The sequence below is a fragment of the Oncorhynchus nerka genome, linkage group LG7, assembly GCF_034236695.1.
Source record: "Oncorhynchus nerka isolate Pitt River linkage group LG7, Oner_Uvic_2.0, whole genome shotgun sequence".
In the NCBI taxonomy this organism is placed as follows: domain Eukaryota; kingdom Metazoa; phylum Chordata; class Actinopteri; order Salmoniformes; family Salmonidae; genus Oncorhynchus; species Oncorhynchus nerka.
In genome coordinates this window covers 70314037-70335137 of record NC_088402.1, presented here as the reverse complement: position 1 = coordinate 70335137, position 21101 = coordinate 70314037, and the positions used below count along the sequence as shown (strand labels likewise).

Below are 21101 nucleotides of genomic sequence, written 5' to 3'. Positions count from 1 at the left end.
ATTCAAAGGGTACTTCTATGGGGACAGCCGAAGAACCCTTAAGGTTCTAGTTAGCTCCTTTTTTCCGAAGTGTGTGTCTGGCTACAAAGGTACTGCATGTGTGTAAGATAGGTGACGCACACTACACAGTTGTCCTTGGACTAGGACCCACTTGAATCAGCCCTAATAGGGTTTACAGAGGCCATCTTAAAAACAATGGCTGTTTAACTTACATCTGAGTCAACATACAAGTTGCTTTGCCAAACATCTAGGTACTGTAGCTATTGGCATATGTGTTAGTTCTGTTTTGTGTACCATAATGACTCTTGCTGCATCACTCATCCAAGCTTAGCATCAGAGAACAACATTGCCTTTGCGAAAGTAACTCAATTAAGTCACTGTCATGCTTAGATGTATTAGTATTTATACAGTTTATCTATAGGGATACTAAGATTCTGTGGGTGCTTCCACAGATGGAGACTGCTAAGAAAACATACCACATGGCATGTAAGGAGGAGAAACTGGCCGCCACCCGCGAGGCAGATGGGAAGACACAGGCCTCCGTCACAACTGACCAGCAGAAGAAACTCCACGAGAAAACAGACAAGTGCAAACATGACGTTCAGAAGGTGAGACAGAGAGGCTCAGGGTCTGGCAAATGGAAGATAGAGCAACAAAATGACATGACAACCTTTTCTGTACAAATGTATGAAAAGGTGAGACTTTACACGATGCCATTTGACGTTCTCCATATCAAACAGGAGAAAATTCCATACTACCATAAGTACATTCATCTGTTTCTGTTAGCGGCTTAAGTGAAATAAGCTGTGAAAAACAGAATCAATGCAGTGTGGCAGATTACTCTAGTGATCAGACAGGACATTCATTTTATTTAACTAGGCAAGTCAGTTAAGAACAAATTCTTATTTACAATGACAGCCTAGGAACGGTGGGTTAACTGCCTTGTTCATGGGCAGAACGACAGATTTTTACCTTGTCAGCTCGGGGATTCGATCCAGGACCTTTTGATTACTAGCCCAACACTAACCACTAGTCTACCTGCCACCACAATCATCCATGAAGGTGGATCTCCCACTCTATTCACGGAGCTCTGGTAACAAAAATAGCAGAAATGTTTGCACTGCCTATTGTTGATTATAATGATACATGACATCTATCTGCAGTAACACAGCTCTTCTCACCTCTTGTGGATGAAATACACTGTGTCCAACTCCTCGTGTTGTCCTTATCATCCCCCTGGCTAAGGAGAAGTATGAGAAGTCTCTGTCAGAGCTGACATTGTCCTTATCATCCCCCCGGCTAAGGAGAAGTATGAGAAGTCTCTGTCAGAGCTGATATTGTCCTTATCATCCCCCCGGCTAAGGAGAAGTATGAGAAGTCTCTGTCAGAGCTGATATTGTCCTTATCATCCCCCCGGCTAAGGAGAAGTATGAGAAGTCTCTGTCAGAGCTGATATTGTCCTTATCATCCCCCCGGCTAAGGAGAAGTATGAGAAGTCTCTGTCAGAGCTGATATTGTCCTAATCATCCCCCCGGCTAAGGAGAAGTATGAGAAGTCTCTGTCAGAGCTGATATTGTCCTTATCTTCCTCCAGGCTAAGGAGAAGTATGAGAAGTCTCTGTCAGAGCTGATATTGTCCTTATCATCCCCCCGGCTAAGGAGAAGTATGAGAAGTCTCTGTCAGAGCTGATATTGTCCTTATCTTCCCCCAGGCTAAGGAGAAGTATGAGAAGTCTCTCTCAGAGTTGATATTGTCCTTATCTTCCCCCAGGCTAAGGAGAAGTATGAGAAGTCTCTCTCAGAGCTGATATTGTCCTTATCTTCCCCCAGGCTAAGGAGAAGTATGAGAAGTCTCTGTCAGAGCTGATATTGTCCTTATCATTCCCCCATTTAAAGAGAAGTATGAGAAGTCTCTGTCAGAGCTGATATTGTCATTATCTTCCCCCAGGCTAAGGAGAAGTATGAGAAGTCTCTCAGAGCTGATATTGTCCTTATCTTCCCCCAGGCTAAGGAGAAGTATGAGAAGTCTCTCAGAGCTGATATTGTCCTTATCTTCCCCCAGGCTAAGGAGAAGTATGAGAAGTCTCTCAGAGCTGATATTGTCCTTATCTTCCCCCAGGCTAAGGAGAAGTATGAGCTGATATTGTCCTTATCTTCTCTCTCAGAGCTGATATTGTCCTTATCTTCCCCAGGCTAAGGAGAAGTAAGGAGAAGTATGAGAAGTCTCTCAGAGCTGATATTGTCCTTATCTTCCCCCAGGCTAAGGAGAAGTATGAGAAGTCTCTCAGAGCTGATATTGTCCTTATCTTCCCCCAGGCTAAGGAGAAGTATGAGAAGTCTCTCAGAGCTGATATTGTCCTTATCATCCCCCCGGCTAAGGAGAAGTATGAGAAGTCTCTCAGAGCTGATATTGTCCTTATCTTCCCCCAGGCTAAGGAGAAGTATGAGAAGTCTCTGTCAGAGCTGAGTGCTGTCACTCCCCCGTACCAGGAGAGCATGGAGCAGGTGTTTGACCAGTGCCAGCAGCATGAGGTCAAGAGACTCACCTTCCTCAAGGAGATCCTGCTGGACATCAAACGCCACCTCAATCTCACTGAGAACCAAAGGTCAGTGACTGGTGTTATCCTCTATCGTCCCATACATACTGTAGCCCATCCTGCTGTATTAAATTACCTCCATCAACCTTTCCTCCCACATGGCCTTTGAATTGAAAGGTTATAGAGGAAAAACATGTCTGTCTTCAATTTCAGTTGGTACAGTACGTATACGTATGTACATATTATCAGCTTGGAGTCATCTACACAACAGCAAGTCTGCCTTGAAAAGATTTCCACATTAGTGTATCTAATATAGTCAGAATACCTTCATTACAGTATTGATCTCTTCTTTAAGCGCTCGTCGGCATTCCTTTTTGTTATTAGTCGAGTCTATGGATTAGTTGAAATATTACATTCAGAGGGAATTTACTCCAATGTGCTTATGATATTGCTTTCATTACAGTTCCTGTCAAATAGATTAGTTTCAACACATTTCAGTCTTTCAGAGTCACAACACCAATTATACAGAGGATGCAGTTAATGACATTTCAGCCAAATTACATCATGTCAGAGTGAACTCTTGTCATATTCTTGACTGTGGATCAAATTGCATGTGATACAAAGCCAGATTCCATGGTGATTGGAATAAGGAGTTAATTCAAGCTGTTTCCTGGATGCATAGTCTTGGTTTATGATCTGAATGGTGGATGAGTATAGGCTTGTATAGTGTGGTGTGGAGTACTAACATGGGCCTTTCAGCCACAGTATTGGTGATAACCCATAAATCAACCATAGACAGGGTAATGGTAAGCTAATAGCTAAAAACCCAGTCCTCAGCTCCCTCTCATACAGTTATGCAAATACAGACAGTGAAAAGAGAAAAATCACTTGTAACTTTTATGTGCTGTGGATGCATTTGAATCGTCCATTTTATTGTTCATTATAGCATCTTACTCCTCAATTCTTGGCAGTTTTATCACCATGAAATGTCGTCATTTGTTGGGCTGGACTGTCAGTTATTCTGTGTTTTTGTCTCCACCTTCTGGTGAAATAATATCCATCTTTTTTTATTTTTTTATTTTTATTTCACCTTTATTTAACCAGGTAGGCTAGTTGAGAACAAGTTCTCATTTGCAACTGCGACCTGGCCAAGATAAAGCATAGCAGTGTGAACAGACAACACAGAGTTACACATGGAGTAAACAATTAACAAGTCAATAACACAGTAGAAAAAAGGGGGAGTCTATATACAATGTGTGCAAAAGGCATGAGGAGGTAGGCGAATAATTACAATTTTGCAGATTAACACTGGAGTGATAAATGATCAGATGGTCATGTACAGGTAGAGATATTGGTGTGCAAAAGAGCAGAAAAGTAAATAAATAAAAACAGTATGGGGATGAGGTAGGTGAAAATGGGTGGGCTATTTACCAATAGACTATGTACAGCTGCAGCGATCGGTTAGCTGCTCAGATAGCTGATGTTTGAAGTTGGTGAGGGAGATAAAAGTCTCCAACTTCAGCGATTTTTGCAATTCGTTCCAGTCACAGGCAGCAGAGTACTAGAATGAAAGGCGGCCAAATGAGGTGTTGGCTTTAGGGATGATCAGTGAGATACACCTGCTGGAGCGCGTGCAATGGGTGTTGCCATCGTGACCAGTGAACTGAGATAAGGCGGAGCTTTACCTAGCATGGACTTGTAGATGACCTGGAGCCAGTGGGTCTGGCGATGAATATGTAGCGAGGGCCAGCCGACTAGAGCATACAAGTCGCAGTGGTGGGTGGTATAAGGTGCTTTAGTGGCAAAACGGATGGCACTGTGATAGACTGCATCCAGTTTGCTGAGTAGAGTGTTGGAAGCCATTTTGTAGATGACATCGCCGAAGTCGAGGATCGGTAGGATAGTCAGTTTTACTAGGGTAAGCTTGGCGGCGTGAGTGAAGGAGGCTTTGTTGCGGAATAGAAAGCCGACTCTTGATTTGATTTTCGATTGGAGATGTTTGATATGAGTCTGGAAGGAGAGTTTGCAGTCTAGCCAGACACCAAGGTACTTATAGATGTCCACATATTCAAGGTCGGAACCATCCAGGGTGGTGATGCTAGTCGGGCATGCGGGTGCAGGCAGCGATCGGTTGAAAAGCATGCATTTGGTTTTACTAGCGTTTAAGAGCAGTTGGAGGCCACGGAAGGAGTGTTGTATGGCATTGAAGCTCTGTCGAGACTCCACCTCACTACGCCAATTTTAATGCAAATGTCGTGTCTGTGTTCTGTGTAGCTTCACCTCATGCTATGTATTGACTGAATGGCTTTGTCTTTCAATTATTTCACCCTGTTCTGAGTAGTGGAGCTTCATAAACAACTAGAAACTCTACAGGAAACAGCACCATTAGTGCTGGACAGTTGGCGCTGGCAGCCCTAATGTGTTATTGTCCCATAAAAACTGGATGGTTCAAGCTCTGAATGCTGATTGGCTGACAGCCATGGTATATCAGACCGTATACCATGGGTATGACAAAACAGTCAGGGCTGTATCCAGGCACTCCACGTTGCGTTGTGCCTAAGAACAGCCCTTAGTCGTGGTGTATTGGTCATATACCACACCCCCCCGGGCCTTATTGCTTAATTAAACAGGCTCCTTCTCTCTCTGCGTGTCACAATGTGCTCTCTGTCCTCCTCTTCCCAGCTATGGCACAGTTTACAGAGAACTGGAGCGCACCATCCTGGGTGCCAACACACAGGAGGACCTGCAGTGGTTTAGCAACCACCATGGCCCTGGCATGCATATGAACTGGCCGATGTTTGAGGTACTGCGGCCTATATACTCTGTAGTTCATCCATATACTTGTTTTTCAGGATTATTTACAACATGTAGCAAAGGTTCAGGTATTTTTTTTATTCCCCCACAGATGCAAATATTGCTTTTTGTTACGACTTCTTAATACCATTTCTTATATTTGTAAGATTGTTGATTTAGCCTACTTTCTGATTTAAAAGGAAAAGTGAAGGACATTGGCCAGATCTGAGGCTCTGCTTCAGTATAGACTTTCAGAAGTATTAATCCTCTCCTCTGACCTCCAGGAGTACAACCCAGATGCTACTGCTGCTGTTGTTAAGAGGGAGAAGGTGCAGAAGCCGGCTGGGGCCCCACCGACCCCCAGCACTGACCATGTGGCACCACCTGGAGACCGTGGCAGGTGAGAGGACCACTCCACTGGTCAAACTACTACTGACACACACACACACACACACACACACACACACACACACACACACACACACACACACACACACACACACACATACATACACACACACACACACACACACACACAATGACATGCCAGGGTTCATATCGATATCTCCTATGATGCCATATCATTTGTTTTTCTGTCTTCCTTCAATTGATCAGCATCAGCGCTGATCATGTGGCACCACCTGGTGACCGTGGCAGGTGAGAGGACCAAAACATTGATCAAACACCACTGCCACACACCTGCTATTGCCACACACCTGCTATTGCCACACACACCTGCTACTTCCACACACACCTGCTACTGCCACACACCTGCTATTGCCACACACACCTGCTACTGCCACACACACCAGCTACTGCCACACACACACCTGCTACTGCCACACACCTGCTACTGCCACACACCTGCTACTGCCACACACCAGCTACTGCCACACACACCAGCTACTGCCACACACACCAGTTACTGCCACACACACCAGCTACTGCCACACACCAGCTACTGCCACACACACCAGCTACTGCCACACACACCTGCTACTGCCACACACACCTGCTACTGCCACACACACCTGCTACTGCCACATACTCCAGCTACCGTCACACACACCAGTTACTGCCACACACACCAGCTACTGCCACACAAACCAGCTTCTGCCCACACACCAGCTACTGCCACACACCTGCTACTGCCACACACCTGCTACTGCCACACACACCTGCTACTGCCACATACTCCAGCTACCGTCACACTCCAGCTCCTGTCACACCAGCTACCGCCACACAAACCATCTTCCGCCACACAGCAGCTACTGCCACACACTTGTTACTGCCACACACCAGCTACTTCCGCCACACACCAGCTTCTGTCACACACACCAGCTACTGCCACACACACCAGCTACTGCCACACACCAGCTACTGCCACACACACCATCTTCCGCCACACAGCAGCTACTGCCACACACTTGTTACTGCCACACACCAGCTACTTCCGCCACACACCAGCTTCTGTCACACACACCAGCTACTGCCACACACACCAGCTACTGCCACACACTTGTTACTGCCACACACACCTGCTACTGCCACACACACCTGCTACTGCCACACACACCAGCTACTGCCACACACACCAGCTACTGCCACACACTTGTTACAGCCACACACCAGCTACTTCCGCCACACACCAGCTTCTGTCACACACACCAGCTACTGCCACACACACCAGCTACTGCCACACACACCTGCTACTGCCACACACACCTGCTACTGCCACACACACCTGCTACTGCCACATACTCCAGCTACCGCCACACACCAGCTCCTGTCACACACCAGCTACCGCCACACAAACCATCTTCCGCCACACACCAGCTACTGCCACACACCAGCTACTGCCACACACCAGCTACTGCCACACACACCTGCTACTGCCACACACCAGCTACTGCCACACACACCTGCTACTGCCACACACCAGCTACTGCAACGCCGGGACCTACCCTAGTCCAACTAATTAAACACCCTGGGATCTAACATGATGCCATGACTTTTTTTGCAGTCTCCATATAATTAACTGGATTGATGTTGATTATTTATGTATTTCATTCAGTCTGTTAATAACAGTTGCTATAGTCTACGGTACAGCAATGTTTGTATTCTTGATAAAATTCCCTAGATCAAATCCCTGTATCTTCCCTAACTCTTCCATTGCAGTGTGAGCAGCTATGAAAAGAACCAGGCCTATTCCACTGAGTGGTCCGATGACGATGCACCTGCAGCCTACTCAGGCGGTGAGACCAACGGGGGTGGAAATGGAAACTCCTTCGAGGAAGACTCTGGCAGTGCAGGGAAAGGGGGTGCAGGGACCGGGACCGCATCCGGGGTCCGAGTGCGTGCTCTGTATGATTATGACGGACAGGAACAAGACGAACTCACCTTCAAAGCTGGTAAGCAACGACAACACTTCACCATCTTTGATGTCTCTTCATTTTTGCTACAATGCATTTGCAGCTAAAGCCTATTCTTGAGTCAAACAGTGTAAGACAAACTCTGTAATTGACACTATCAGTATCACATGGTGTATCATGGACAGGCTGGCTAGATAGGGGGTTGGAGATGAGGTCACATGAAATGTCCCGCTATCTCTGTTCATCCCATTTCGAAGCCCCTCTATTCCTGGAGGAAGATAGTAGTGGTTTGTCAATAATGGCCATATTCCACTTCCTTCAATTACAGGCACCTGCTACTTATTAGCAATTGTCTTCTAAATGTCCCTATGTTAGATGGTGTTAGTAGGGCCTTCATAACCACATGATGCACATCCTGCCTGATCTTTGCTAATAGTGACATGATAAAGGAAACGATGAAGGTGACCAGATGTACTATTGACCATGGAAAAGAGCATAGAATGCATGTTGATTAAGGAGTAATGTACATATGTTCTTCACAGGTGATGAACTGACCAAGACTGAGGATGAAGATGACCAAGGCTGGTGTAGAGGTCGCCTGGATACAGGCCGAGAGGGACTGTACCCGGCCAATTACGTCGAGGAGATCTAATGACCCCAAAGGAGGAGGACATGCCATTGGAGGCAGCTCGGACTGTCTCATCCAATCGCACTGCACATAGCCTGAGACTTATGAGCAACACATCCCTTGCCCAACAGATGCGCAAATCAGAGTCTTGCCTAAATAAAATCTTAGTATATTAGTAGTATATTATATTATATTTATCCAGTATTTGGAGTGAGGAGGACATAAACACTAAAACAGGAGGAGCAGCATTTATTCCAGAGTACACACACTCAAACATACTGTAACATCAAGCCAATGCAGGGACACATTTGTGTAGCTGTGTTCAATATAAAGATCATGCGGATGATTCAACGTTTTTGCAGTATATCCTCCTATAACAGTGTGACGATAATGTAACCAATTATATTTACCTGCCGGTTTAACCAGAACAAGCTACTCGGCCTGCGTTGTGTATATATGACACCGTTTTGTGTAGCAGTTTCGATGCTGTGTGTTCAGTCCTCCTCCTTACATTGGGAATGCTGTGTAGTGTTAAAAGTACCACAAAATGTATCCTAGATTTTATTATTTTCTCTTTTGTGATTTGGTCTCATCCCTTTTACCAGTTGTGCAGTGGTACAGTATCTGTTGTCTCTGTTTCTCAATTGGTTTGCAATAGCAGCATGTGCTATGCAACATGCATTCCCTTAACCTCCAAGCCATATTACGGCTACAAGATGCAACTAATTCCCTGATATGACCAATGCAGAGGACCAGAGTTCACCATTAGACACAGACACAGCATTGGAATAACACCATGAGCTTGTGTCTGCCTTCATCTCCGGAAGTGGAGAGGCTGGATAGCTGTTTTTCTCTCTCTTCCCCATCACCACCATTGAATCATAACCACCACCATTGTCTCATTTCCATTTCATTGCGAGGTATTTGTAGAATATCTGTTCATTTGGATCTATTGCTGAGTTCTATCTAGAATACCTGTGAGGGAACATTTTAGGGTCAGTAGGCAAGGTATTATCACCAGCTTGCTTTGATTTAATCTGTCATGCTGACAAGAACGTTTTGGACAATTTGATTGTTCAGGTGAAGTATTCAGGCATATTTAATGTGAATTTAGTTGTTTTCCTGCTGTAGGGGGAAAACAGCATTTGGAAAAATGGCTTTGAACTATGTTACTGTTCGATGGTTGTCTCCTGGTAAAATAGGAACATCAATCTTGACGGTACCATGCTGCAGATCCTTGTCTTAAAATGGAAACGTGGACATGAATGTACTATTGTAGGGGCATGGAAGGAGACATGCTGTATTTAACTAGGCATGTTTTGTTCCATTGTCATAGAGAACGCTACCAGAAAAAAAAGTGGTTTTGAGCCCCTTTACCTACTTAGGCCAAAGAATGACCGAAATCCGAAAATGCATAAAACTCTCTCTATCCATGCAATAACTCACATAACCCTGTCAAGGATTTTCTTGTCAAGATGCAACTCATGCAACTAACTGCTTCCTGTCCTCTGAATATTTCTGTGTTCATTCAATAGGCGATCCACATGGGGAAGACAAGAGCATTTTATATTTATTTTTTATTTCATCTTTATTTAACCAGGTAGGCCAGTTGCATACAACAGTGACCACAGTATATCAGAACTAATTTCTTTGTCTACAGTAATTAACTCTACTTTAGATTGCTCCCAGTAGTATACTTCACATTCTCACACCTAATGCAGCCCCCGCTTTGAATACACATGTACTTTTACTGCTCTAATTACATTGGGAACCAGTTTATAACAGCAATAAGGCACCTCTGGGGTTTGTGGTATATGGCCAATATACCACGGCTAAGGTCTGTATCCAGGCACTCCGAGTTGCCTCGTGCATAATAACAGCCCTTAGCCGTGGTATATTGGCCATATACCACACTTCCTCGTGCCTTATTGCTTAAATATACAGAAAACACTACAGTACTTGTTGAGAAATCAAACTTATCAGATGTTGTCCGATGCAAATATGGTTGCCAATGGTAAGCTGTTTAAATCAGACATGCAATGATGTTGTGAGAGCAGAATGCTCATGAACATGAGGTTATGCAGTAGGTCTCTCTTCAAGTTTGATGTCGTAGAACATTCTCTAACGACAGGATGTGTTTAGGTTGAGGCTTAAGAGGAGACTTCACCAGGTCTTGGTATCACTGTTGAGAGATCACATCACCAGCTCACAAGTAATGTGTATTAGTGTAAGCTGTACAGCCTAGCAAAAATAACTCATATCATTGAGATATCCTATGTCCTTTACACACGCACACACACACACACACACACAGGAACACACACATCTCGGGTAGATATTTTGGGGTCAAACATCCTTATCATCATGAGTTGTGTAATTGTAAAGAAAAAAAAGAAAAAAATGCAAGTGTCATACATGTAAATGTGTTAACAGCAATGGAAAAGCATATTAAGTAATAGGTACCATATCGTATGAATTTCATTGCAATGGAATTGTCAATGTACCAGAGCGTGACGTTACCCCACGCTGTCAAATTTGTATATGATGATGTAATTTAAAGATTATATTCTATTGTAACTGTACAACTGTGTTGAGTTGGAAAGGAAACCTAACTACATTGAGGCAGTAAAAACAGTGTATATGTAAATGCTTTTTTATGTTGATTTCTCTCTTCCTTATGCACACAAGGGGGACACGGCTCATGTCGTGAAACCCCTGTATTAGCAGTGTATGTATGTTTCTAGTTAGTGATGTAATTGGATCTCCTAACTGGTGTAGTGCCTGTTCATCTTAATGTAACAAAAGGTTCATTTAAATATGCATAAAGATGATTATGATTATGATAATAATTATGATAGTAATGCAAATCCTAAATCAAAGTTGTTGTGATGGTGTCAATATTGCGATATTGGTTTGAAAGGGGAAAACAAGTTTGTTGAGAATACAAACAAAACGTTTTGTGTCATTTGTGTGTTTCTTGAATGGATTTTGACTGTACATTGGGATATGCTATGATTGTAGTCTCAGGGTGCTTGATGAGAAAGCAGAAAAAATACACATTATTGTGTCATTTTATTTTAGACACATTCAGTATGTAAACACATAGAAGGATATACAGTATGCATTAGGTCATTATACCTAAATATTTACAAACGACATCTTGCTCACACTCTCATCATAAATATTCAATATTATGTTCTAACATGTGTACAGTATGTATTCAGTCACTAATCTCTAGCCCTGTTTATACCTGCCGTTAACACGCGTCCTTCGTCATGATCTTGACTTGATCTTGCCTGTTTACATTTATAAGATTTGATCACAATGTTTCTTTTAATCGTCTTCACTAAAAATGTGGGCACAATCAGAATGTGGACAAGATCAGGACAAAGGCAGCATCTTAGAACCAGGTATAAACAGCTCTTCTATCACTGGTGTTTGTCTCTACATATGGATTCTAGCACTTGAAATGTGGCAATGATATTGAAATGCTTCTATTACAGTAGTTTACTGTATTCACAAATTCCTATTAGACTTGATTCTTCCGCCAGTGAACGGGCCCCGGAGTCAAATAATTTCTCTATACTTAAATGAAATTACCAACGTAAACATCAGATCTGTGTGATTAACAGCTGTGGTTACTTGTGACTCATGAAGAGCCCCATACATGGGAATACCACTACAGATCAGTAGTAAACACATTGCACACATTCACTCCAATATTCACCCGGCATGTAACAAAATGCCATGAACTGTACGAATGCTTTTATATCCGAGGGACATTGTGTAATGGTAATGAAAGAGGAACCACCTTAAAAAGTAAATAATGGTGGTTACAGTAATGTGAAGTCACAATCAGAGAAAAAAGAATACAGACATATGGCTTTGACCTTTGTGAAAATGAAATATTGGACAATTAGTATTAAAAATATTTGAAATGTAAAACTTTGCATATCTAATGCAATGTGGCAATAAAAAAGAACAAAACCCCATATCCATTCAGTTTAGCTAATAATATTGGAATTAGGCAGGAGTGCACAATGCAGGAAGCAGTCTATACATTGTGTTGCTGGAGCTAAAACAATCCTTTAGCCAAAACCTGTTTGGCTAGATAGTGGTCTCCAGTCATCATCAACACTAATCTTCTCTTCTGACTGGCTGCCCCACAGCTTCATACAGGGTGGACAAACTGGTAGACCAGTCTCTGGGACACATCAGGCTTACGGATGATGCCCTTCTTGTAGTACTGCCGGATAGAGCGACTCAGCTTGTCATAGTTCATAGCTGGACGGTTCTTCCTGATGCCCCATAACCTGGACACATAAGCTGAGTCTTCTATTTTGAAGATTCCTGTTGATTATAAGAAAAACTACTTTTGAGAGATGGAACATTTCACCTTTTTCAGCAACCAATGAACAATAAGCCCCAATGTTGAATAATCCAAGTCAGCTCCCATGGCAAACTTTTCTCTCCCGTATGGTGTACATTTTAGGACACCCTCAGCCTCAAACCTAGGAGGGTTGCCCTAAAATGTACGCCGTACACCCGCATGCACTCCACCCTTATGGCTTCTCCCTGCTCACTCACCTTTCTCCTTGTTGAGCCAGCGGATGCAGTGTCCGTAGTTGTGCGGCTTGAGGAGCAGCTCTCTAAGAAACTGCCACAGGTGGATGGGCTGGCCTGAGCAGGAGGAGTCTGCCTTTGGCCACGACTCCTCAGCACCATGTAACCTGTTATCTCCTGGTGTGCAGGGCTCCTTCATGCATGCAGCTGTGACAAAACAACATAGAACAGAATTACACATTTGTGATCTTTACACAAGAAAATACCTGAAAACTACAGCACAATCTGTGTAGTGAATGAGCCAGGTATTCCTTCTGCTTGTGGCTATAAAACACGCAATACTTTTACAATGGAATGACCCACACCGAAGATGAAATACATGCCATGTTATATATACCACAGTACAAGTACGGACCCATTGAAGGTTGTCAGTTGTCCTACCTGATCTCCAGATGTCCAGATGAGCGTACAGCAGGTCTCCACACTGCATTGAGCGCTGCCTGAAGTCCTCCTCTGTCATGGAGCACAGATCCTTTCCACTGAGCTCCTGGAACACCTTGCCCACCTGGGGTAGTCTGTACAGGTGCTCTGTCCACAGCAGCCACTTCTGGACGTTCCCACAATTCCACTCCATGGGGTCTGCACAGGAGATGAGTTGTTCATGATGGACCAATATAATGGTAAACATTTATCCACAGCAAGTTATATATACAGTTAAATACAATGGCACTGGTGGCACCAATGATGTATATAAACGCTGTATTGCTGATGCTATGTACTGCCCAGTGAGAGGCATTGAAGCCACCAGTCGTCCATATTGGCACTGCCCCGAAGGAACAGTCAGTTTCAAGGACAAAATAACATGTATTTAATTATTTTTGTTGTTGTAATGGGGGAAGTAACATTTTACATTTAAAAATATATACTTTAAGGAAAAAATGTATATACAGTTGAAGTTTGAAGTTTACATACCTTAGCCAAATACATTGAAACTAATTTTTCACAATTCCTGACATTTAATCCTAGTAAAAATTCCCTGTTTTAGGTCAGTTAGGATCACCACTTTATTTTAAGAATGTGAAATGTCAGAATAAAAGTAGAGAGAATGATTTATTTCAGCTTTTATTTCTTTCATCACATTACCAGAGGGTCAGAAGTTTGCATACACTCAATTAGTATTTGGTAGCATTGCCTTTAAATTGTTTAATTTGGGTCAAATGTTTCGGGTAGCCTTCCACAAGCTTCCCACAATAAGTTGGGTGAATTTTGGCCCATTCCTCCTGACAGAGCTGGTGTAACTGAGTCAGGTTTGTAGACCTCCTTGCTCACACACACTTTTTCAGTTGCGCCCAGAAATGTTCTATAGGATTGAGGTCATGGCTTTGTGATGGCCACTCCAATATCTTGACTTTGTTGTCCTTAAGCCATTTTGCCACAACTTCGGAAGTATGCTGGGTGTCATTGTCCATTTGGAAGACCCATTTGCGACCAAGCTTATATCCACATACTTTTCCGTCCTCATGATGCCATCTATTTTGTGGAGTGCACCAGTCCCTCCTGCAGCAAAGCACCCCCACAACATGATGCTGCCACCCCTGTGCTTCACGGTTGGGATGGTGTTCTTCGGCTTGCAAGCATCCTCCTTTTTCCTCCAAACATAACGATGGTCATTATGTCCAAACAGTTATATTTCTGTTTCATCAGACCAGAGGACCTTTCTCCAAAAAGTACGATCTTTGTCTCCATGTGCAGTTGCAAACAGTAGTCTGGCTTTTTTATGGTGGTTTTGGAGCAGTGGCTTCTTCCTTGCTGAGCGGCCTTTCAGGTTATGTTGATATAGGACTCGTTTTACTGTGGATAGAGATACTTTTGTACCTGTTTCCTCCAGCATCTTCACAAGGTCCTTTGCTGCTGTTCTGGGATTGATTTGCACTTTTCGCACCAAAGTACGTTCATCTTTAGGAGACAGAACACGTCTCCTTCCTGAGCAGTATGACTGCTGCGTGGTCCCATGGTGTTTATACTTGCGTAGTATTGTTTGTACAGATGAACGTTGTACCTTCAGGTGTTTGGAAATTGCTCCCAAGGATGAACCAGACTTGTGGAGGTCTACCATTTTTTTCTGAGATTTTGGCTGAAGCCAAACCTTGACCCAGAAAATATTTTTTTAAACTATCGGCCTATATCGAATCTTCCATTCCTCTCAAAAATTTTAGAAAAGGCTGTTGCGCAGCAACTTACTGCCTTCCTGAAGTCAAACAATGTGTACGAAATGCTTCAGTCTGGTTTTAGACCCCAGCATAGCACTGAGACTGCACTTGTGAAGGTGGTAAATGACCTTTTAATGGCATCAGACCGAGGTTTTGCATCTGTCCTCGTGCTCCTAGACCTTAGTGCTGCTTTTGATACCATCGATCACCACATTCTTTTGGAGAGATTGGAAACCCAAATTGGTCTACACGGACAAGTTCTGGCCTGGTTTAGATCTTATCTGTCGGAAAGATTGCAGTTTGTCTCTGTGAATGGTTTAAATTAAATGTATGCATTAATAAGGTATCTGTAATCGAATAAATGTGGGAAAAACAAATGTAAGCATGAACAAATGCTTTTTTATAGCTTAAAAATGGTGGGGGGAGTGTCAAGATGGAGTCAGCACCCCGTCAGTCATCTAGTCTATATATAAATCACTGGTTGGCACTCATGCAAATGCATAGGTTACCTATTCAAATGTGAGCTAGTGCATCTTTAAGGAGCCTTTGAGGAGAAGGAGATGAGGTGTGTGTGCATTGTACTGTACGCAATTTCTGAACTCATATTTGTGTTGCTTTATGACAAGTACCGAGTTGGTGAGTGTGTGAAATGATGAATTGTCAACAGAGCCATTTGCACAGGGCGGGGAGGCCCTAGACACTTCCTTTCATTGGGTTTAGCCTATCGTCAGTAGCATTGCCATAAAGTCGGAGTGTCGCATAAAGAAAGACCAACCTTAATGGTGACCTTCACTGTTTAGTTTGCTTTGCTGTAAGTAAGATCCAACAGTGCATAAGGAGCTACTTCAACTGTTAAAGTAGTGCATGAAAGGTGCTCTTTTCTCTGTGCTCTTTAAACCTTATCCTCAGCCAATCTACTGACAGTGACAGGTCACATGCTCAACTGTAGTGAACATAATAGACCCTGAGACTGATAGAGGCATGAGGTCTATACCTTTCTGAGAATTTAACATATGAAACGGTAGTACAGTTTATAGCACAGGATAAGGTGGTAATAACATGGTGTTGTATCAAATTATAGGCAAACAATAGCTTGGTAATTAACCGTTTTCCTACCTGGAGTAATGTTGAGCAGTATGCAGGCAGTCTCTATGTCCTTCAGTACCTCTCCCAACACCATGCTCTGAACCTGCTCCAGACAGCGTTCCTCAACCTGTCCCTCTAGCCCAGGGGGGAGCCCCAGGCCCTGGCTGTTGATGACAGGGCACTGCTCCAGGGCCTTACAGGGGAGCACAGGGGGCGCTGCGTCAGACTTCTTCAACAGCCACGAGCTGTTTTCAGTGAGGAGCATGTCGAAGCAGGGCAGGAAGACCCCTTGCAGACTGCGTTCAGGAGCGGTGTGTTTAGGCACACTTATCAGTCCCCGGGGCGGCTTGGTGTCCTCCTCCTCCTCCCAGGCCCTTAGGGCAGACCCACTGTGGGAGTAGTCACTGAAACTCATCAGGGGAAGGGGCACTGTGCTCCCCACGCGGTCACAGCCTGGACTCCCCATAGCTTCAACAGTGCTGGAGAAAACAAAGGAAGACTTTCATCAGTCATGTTGTATAAAGGGATTTCTACTGGATACACCTAAATATAATTTCGGTATCTCATGAGGCTCAATTGGAAACAATAGCGAACTCAATGGCAAACTGTTAATATATTGACATAGTAAATGAGATGAGTAAGAACAAACATTTTTTTAAATAATATCTGATGAAGAACAGAAACTGTCATCCATGAGTGACACTTTCTATTTACACTTTCTAGTCACTTTGTTTGACTGTTTTATCTTCCTTAAATTTACATGGAATTATTTTCTCTCAGACAGTACTGTCTTTATGATGCATTGAAACCAAGACCAAATGCCCAAATATTTAAACAGTAGTAATCCTAAAGCAAATATGACATTTCATACATTTTCTTTGGTCTGTTGGTACTTTCTTCAAAATGTTGAATTAAACAATCTCTTTTCATAAAAACAACAGTTCATTATGTAGAGTAGCACATTTGAGTATGGTGTGTAAGAATCTTGAATGCCTGACTTTTTGTGATGTAATTAGTAACCCTATAGGATGAAACCCTGCAGGTGAAACATGACAGTTCAGTTGGATACCAGAGTGACAGTTCGTTCAGTGAGAACAGAATTCTATGGGGTGGGGGGGGGGGGGACACTGACTCTCTTATCTTACCCTGAGGTAACAGACATATTGTAATGTCAAGGAATAATGTCATACAATACTGTATCAATGACAGCTGAATCAGCACTTATTAACTAAGGTCTTAGGCCTAGGAAGTTTGGCTGGTTGCTTATGTGCTGTTGGACACTGACAGAGTTAAGTTTTTCAGGCACCAAGATTGATTTGAGCTTAATAGTAAAAAAGAAAGTCCTTGCCGTCATGGCATATTCGATAAAAGGTGGATAATGAATAACCCAGCCCATATCCATGGTGTGACCGCAACAGCTCATAATGCTGCCCTGTCCATGCTCACTTAGCGGGAGGGATTACACTGCTGAGAAGTGCTGTGCCTCTGGGCACTAAAACCAGAATGCACCATCCTTATGTATGACTTATGCTGCAGCTTGTACTGTTGCCATTGACACTAAGGTGTACAAACGACAGTATAGCGCAGCTGTTTGAGCCTAGGAGCTTTTCCTCCCAAAATGACTAGAGTTGAGAGAGATTATCATGGAAGAGATATTTACCCCTAGGTGTGTGTTTTCAGGTGCTTTTGTCTTTGGGTGATGGACTAGGCACGCAAGACCATGACACGTTTTCACACCAATTATCTTAGCAAATCCATATCACATCAAATAACATTTTACTGCTGACTGACATGGCTTGTTAAAATGCCTGTCCTTCCAGATATCACATGGGAAAGGTTTTTACAGTGGTGGAAAAAGTAACCACTTGTCATACTTGAGTTAAAGTAAAGATACCTTCATAGAAAATGTCACCCAGTAAAATACTACAAGAGTAAAAGTCTAAAATGATTTGGTTAAAAAAAATACTTAAGTATCAAAAGTAAATGTAATTGCTAAATCATAAGTAAAAGTAAAAATAATTTCTAATTCCTAATACTAAGAAAACCAGACTGCACAATATTTGAGCTTTTTTATATATATACCGATAGCCAGGGGCACACTCCAACACTCAGACATCATTTAAAAACAAAGCGTTTGTGTTTAGTGAGTCCGGCAGATCAAAGGCAGTTGGGATGACCAGGGATGTTCTCTTGATAAGTGCGTGAATTGGACCATTTTCCTGTCCTGCTAAGCATTGAAAATGTAACGAGTACTTTTGGGTGTCAGGGAAAATGTTTGGGGTAAAAATACATAATTTTCTTTAGGAATGTAGTGGGGTAAAAGTAAAAGTTGTCAAAAATATAAATAGTAAAGTAAAGTACATATACCCCAAAAACTACTTAAGTATTTTTACTTAAGTATTTTTACACCGCTGGGTTTTATTACTATTTAGTGCTTGAGGGGTTTGGTCAGATCATATGGCTTATCGTTTCCAAGACTAAGTGTAACATAATTGGTGAGTTATTACAGGGAAGTTAATTGACTAAATACTGTAAAATGGGGGCCTTTCATCTTCTATGGAAAATGAAATAGCTCATTAGAATGAATACATCTCAATTGATTCTCAAAACTATTAAAATATTAATGATTTTTACATGGTGTTATACTCAAAGAATACTTTTCCTTTATTCAAGTGTCTTACAGTCATGCTCCATTTCTATGTGTTCCTTTGTGGGTATGTGTGCATGCACGTGTGACTATTATACTACACATGAAAGAAATACTGCTTTAGAACAAAGCACTGGCTCCAAAAATATACCTTGCTAGATAACAATGGTAAACTGATATCAGAGGAATTCAGTCGATATGAAGATATTTGGTAATGTATTACTCATTGCATTCTCCCACACATTAATCAAAGGGAGGGCTACTTTAAAATGCACACCTATTTCTTTATCTAGCTACTTTACCAACATAGAAAAAAATCTGAGTGTGTTTGTATTGTTCTAAACTTTCAATCAGAATTCAGGCACACATTATCATTAGCAGAGAGTGGTTAAACTCTCATTACAACCTGTTGAACTGGTTTTGTTCCCCTTGGGGCATTGTTAATAAAAATGAAAAACATTGCTAGTGAGTGATTACTAACAAGCAGTTTTGTGCACTTTCCATGGATGCAAGAAAAGATCAGGAAATGTCAGTGCATCAAAAGGAAAGAAAATCACCTGCACTTTATATCTGAGGGGCATGAAAATGCCATAAAAAAGAGAATCACCTCTGATATTGCGAGTAAAAACAAGGGAACTTGTAAATGCTCAAAAACTGAAAAAGGGAATATAAACTTAGTGTTTCCTTCAAACATGCATCATCAGTGTCTTGAACTGTGACCCCTTCTGTAAAGAATGGCCTGGTACTGTAGCTACAACACCAATTGTCCACTGCTACAGTCTCAGTCCCTGGCTGAAACACATCCTATCAAACTGGTTCCATAGTTTGCTATCCTCATGAATATAACTAATTTGAAATCACACTGATCAAAACCACCACCTCTACATCCTTACATAGTTCAAGCAAGTCGACCACTTCATCATTAAAAATCCACCTAGTGGTTAGAGCGTTGGGCCAGTAACTGAAAGGTTGATGGATCGAATCACCGAGCTGAAAAGGTACAAATCTGTCGTTCTGCCCCTGAACAAGGTTGGTAGGCTGTCATTGTAAACAATAATTTGTTCTTAACTGACTTGCCTAGTTAAATAAAAGGTTAAATAAAAAAATTACAAAATTATAAACATCTCTCCCAAGCCCAGGTGTGCCCGTAGACTTACCTGGTCAGAGGTGTAGGCTGCTGATGCTGTCTGAGCTGATATACTGTCACTCTGGATATCTGTCTTTGAGTCAGTCAAAGGACTGTCTTCTTGTCAAAGTGCGGAAGAGTTCCACAGTGAGTCACAGTACAGATACCGGTTAGTCAGAAGCCCAAGTCCCAAGCTCCTCTGGTGGTGGATGAGTCTATGTAGGCTTTACCTCAGTGGTCCTCTCTGGTTGGCTGTCGCAGTCGTCAGGTTGTAACAGATGAAGGTGGCCCTCAGGTCATGAGGCAGTGATGTCTCAAAGAGAGGGTCATTAGGATGCCTGGAGACGTGTCTCAAACACTTTCAGGTGGTCGAAGCTCTGTCTGATGCTCTGACAGTTGTGAGGGAGTCCTCAGCTGGCTTGATTGGTTGAGTGTAAGGCGAGGTTATTGGTCATTGCCGGCCAGCCTTATCTGTAATAAAGTTCTCACAATACTGACAAATTCATGCCAGAGGAGGGTGTGTGCCCAAGCAAGCGTGCGCATAGGAATACTTGCTTCAATGTGACTTCAAGTCATATTTATAAGGCGCCATTTTACCCTATGTAAACAGTATGAATAATGTAGTTCTGCCTAGCCACAGGTGAATGAGCAACTCTGTGATGACATCTGTAGCTTCCCTCCCCTCTTAAGAAGAGTGGCAGTTAACTCTTTGCTGTCAGCCATGCCTTCTCATAGTGAAAGGACGAGTTCTCTAAAAGTGTTCCCTTCAGTATTTGTTATAATCTATACAATGTTTGTGATTTGTGAATAAGAAAACATTCCATTAGCCTGAGGGGATTTTTCAAAGAATTCTCATCACTTAAAAATGGGCATAATGAATCAGGCTGCATTGTCTTAATAAGAGGCAACAAATTTGTCTACCAAATGAGCAAATGAGCAATTACAATATTACAATATGCAGTGATTTTTGACATGCTTTCTACTTTTTGCCATTTTAGGTGAAGTTGAGAAAAAAATTAAGAAAGTCACAAACTCTCTACATATACCGTATATTTCTCTCCTTTAAATATTTTGGAGTATAAAGCCAATAGAGCATGGGTGTCAAACTCATTCCACGGGGGTCGAATGTCTGCAGGTTTT

General features: G+C 42.6%; 2 protein-coding genes across 5 annotated transcripts in view; one reads left to right on the top strand and one right to left on the bottom strand.

The window, feature by feature from the left end:
• Positions 1-11405, top strand: part of LOC115132289 (protein kinase C and casein kinase substrate in neurons protein 1-like) — a 51165-nt gene extending 39760 nt beyond the window's left edge. For 3 of the 4 annotated variants that reach the window (XM_029664771.2, XM_029664772.2, XM_029664774.2), the window contains 7 exons: positions 453-608; positions 2430-2605; positions 5219-5339; positions 5614-5729; positions 5945-5986; positions 7508-7740; positions 8244-11405. In XM_029664771.2, the coding sequence (XP_029520631.1) occupies positions 453-608; positions 2430-2605; positions 5219-5339; positions 5614-5729; positions 5945-5986; positions 7508-7740; positions 8244-8353 (954 nt within the window). In that variant the 3' untranslated portion in view covers positions 8354-11405. The remainder of the gene's footprint in view (positions 1-452; positions 609-2429; positions 2606-5218; positions 5340-5613; positions 5730-5944; positions 5987-7507; positions 7741-8243) is intronic. The other variant, XM_065020777.1, reaches the window with a different exon arrangement.
• Positions 11387-20565, bottom strand: LOC115132290 (SAM pointed domain-containing Ets transcription factor-like). Its single transcript, XM_029664776.2, has 5 exons — positions 19993-20565; positions 16219-16667; positions 13334-13531; positions 12917-13099; positions 11387-12679 (listed from the first exon to the last, which is right to left on the bottom strand). Exons 2-5 carry the CDS (start codon positions 16652-16654, stop codon positions 12501-12503), a joined length of 996 nt encoding a protein of 331 aa, XP_029520636.1. The 5' UTR covers positions 16655-16667; positions 19993-20565; the 3' UTR covers positions 11387-12500.
• Between the last annotated feature and the right edge of the window lie 536 nt (positions 20566-21101).

What these genes read in the sequence shown, in the direction of transcription:
- LOC115132290 (XM_029664776.2), bottom strand. Translation starts at nt 16,654, where the DNA reads ATGGGGAGTCCAGGCTGTGACCGCGTGGGGAGCACAGTGCCCCTTCCC. An exon ending in TCTGGACATCTGGAGATCAG is followed by an intron (nt 13,100 to 13,333) that starts GTAGGACAACTG and finishes GTTTTGTCACAG; the next exon opens with CTGCATGCATGAAGGAGCCC. An exon ending in CTGGCTCAACAAGGAGAAAG is followed by an intron (nt 12,680 to 12,916) that starts GTGAGTGAGCAG and finishes TATAATCAACAG; the next exon opens with GAATCTTCAAAATAGAAGAC.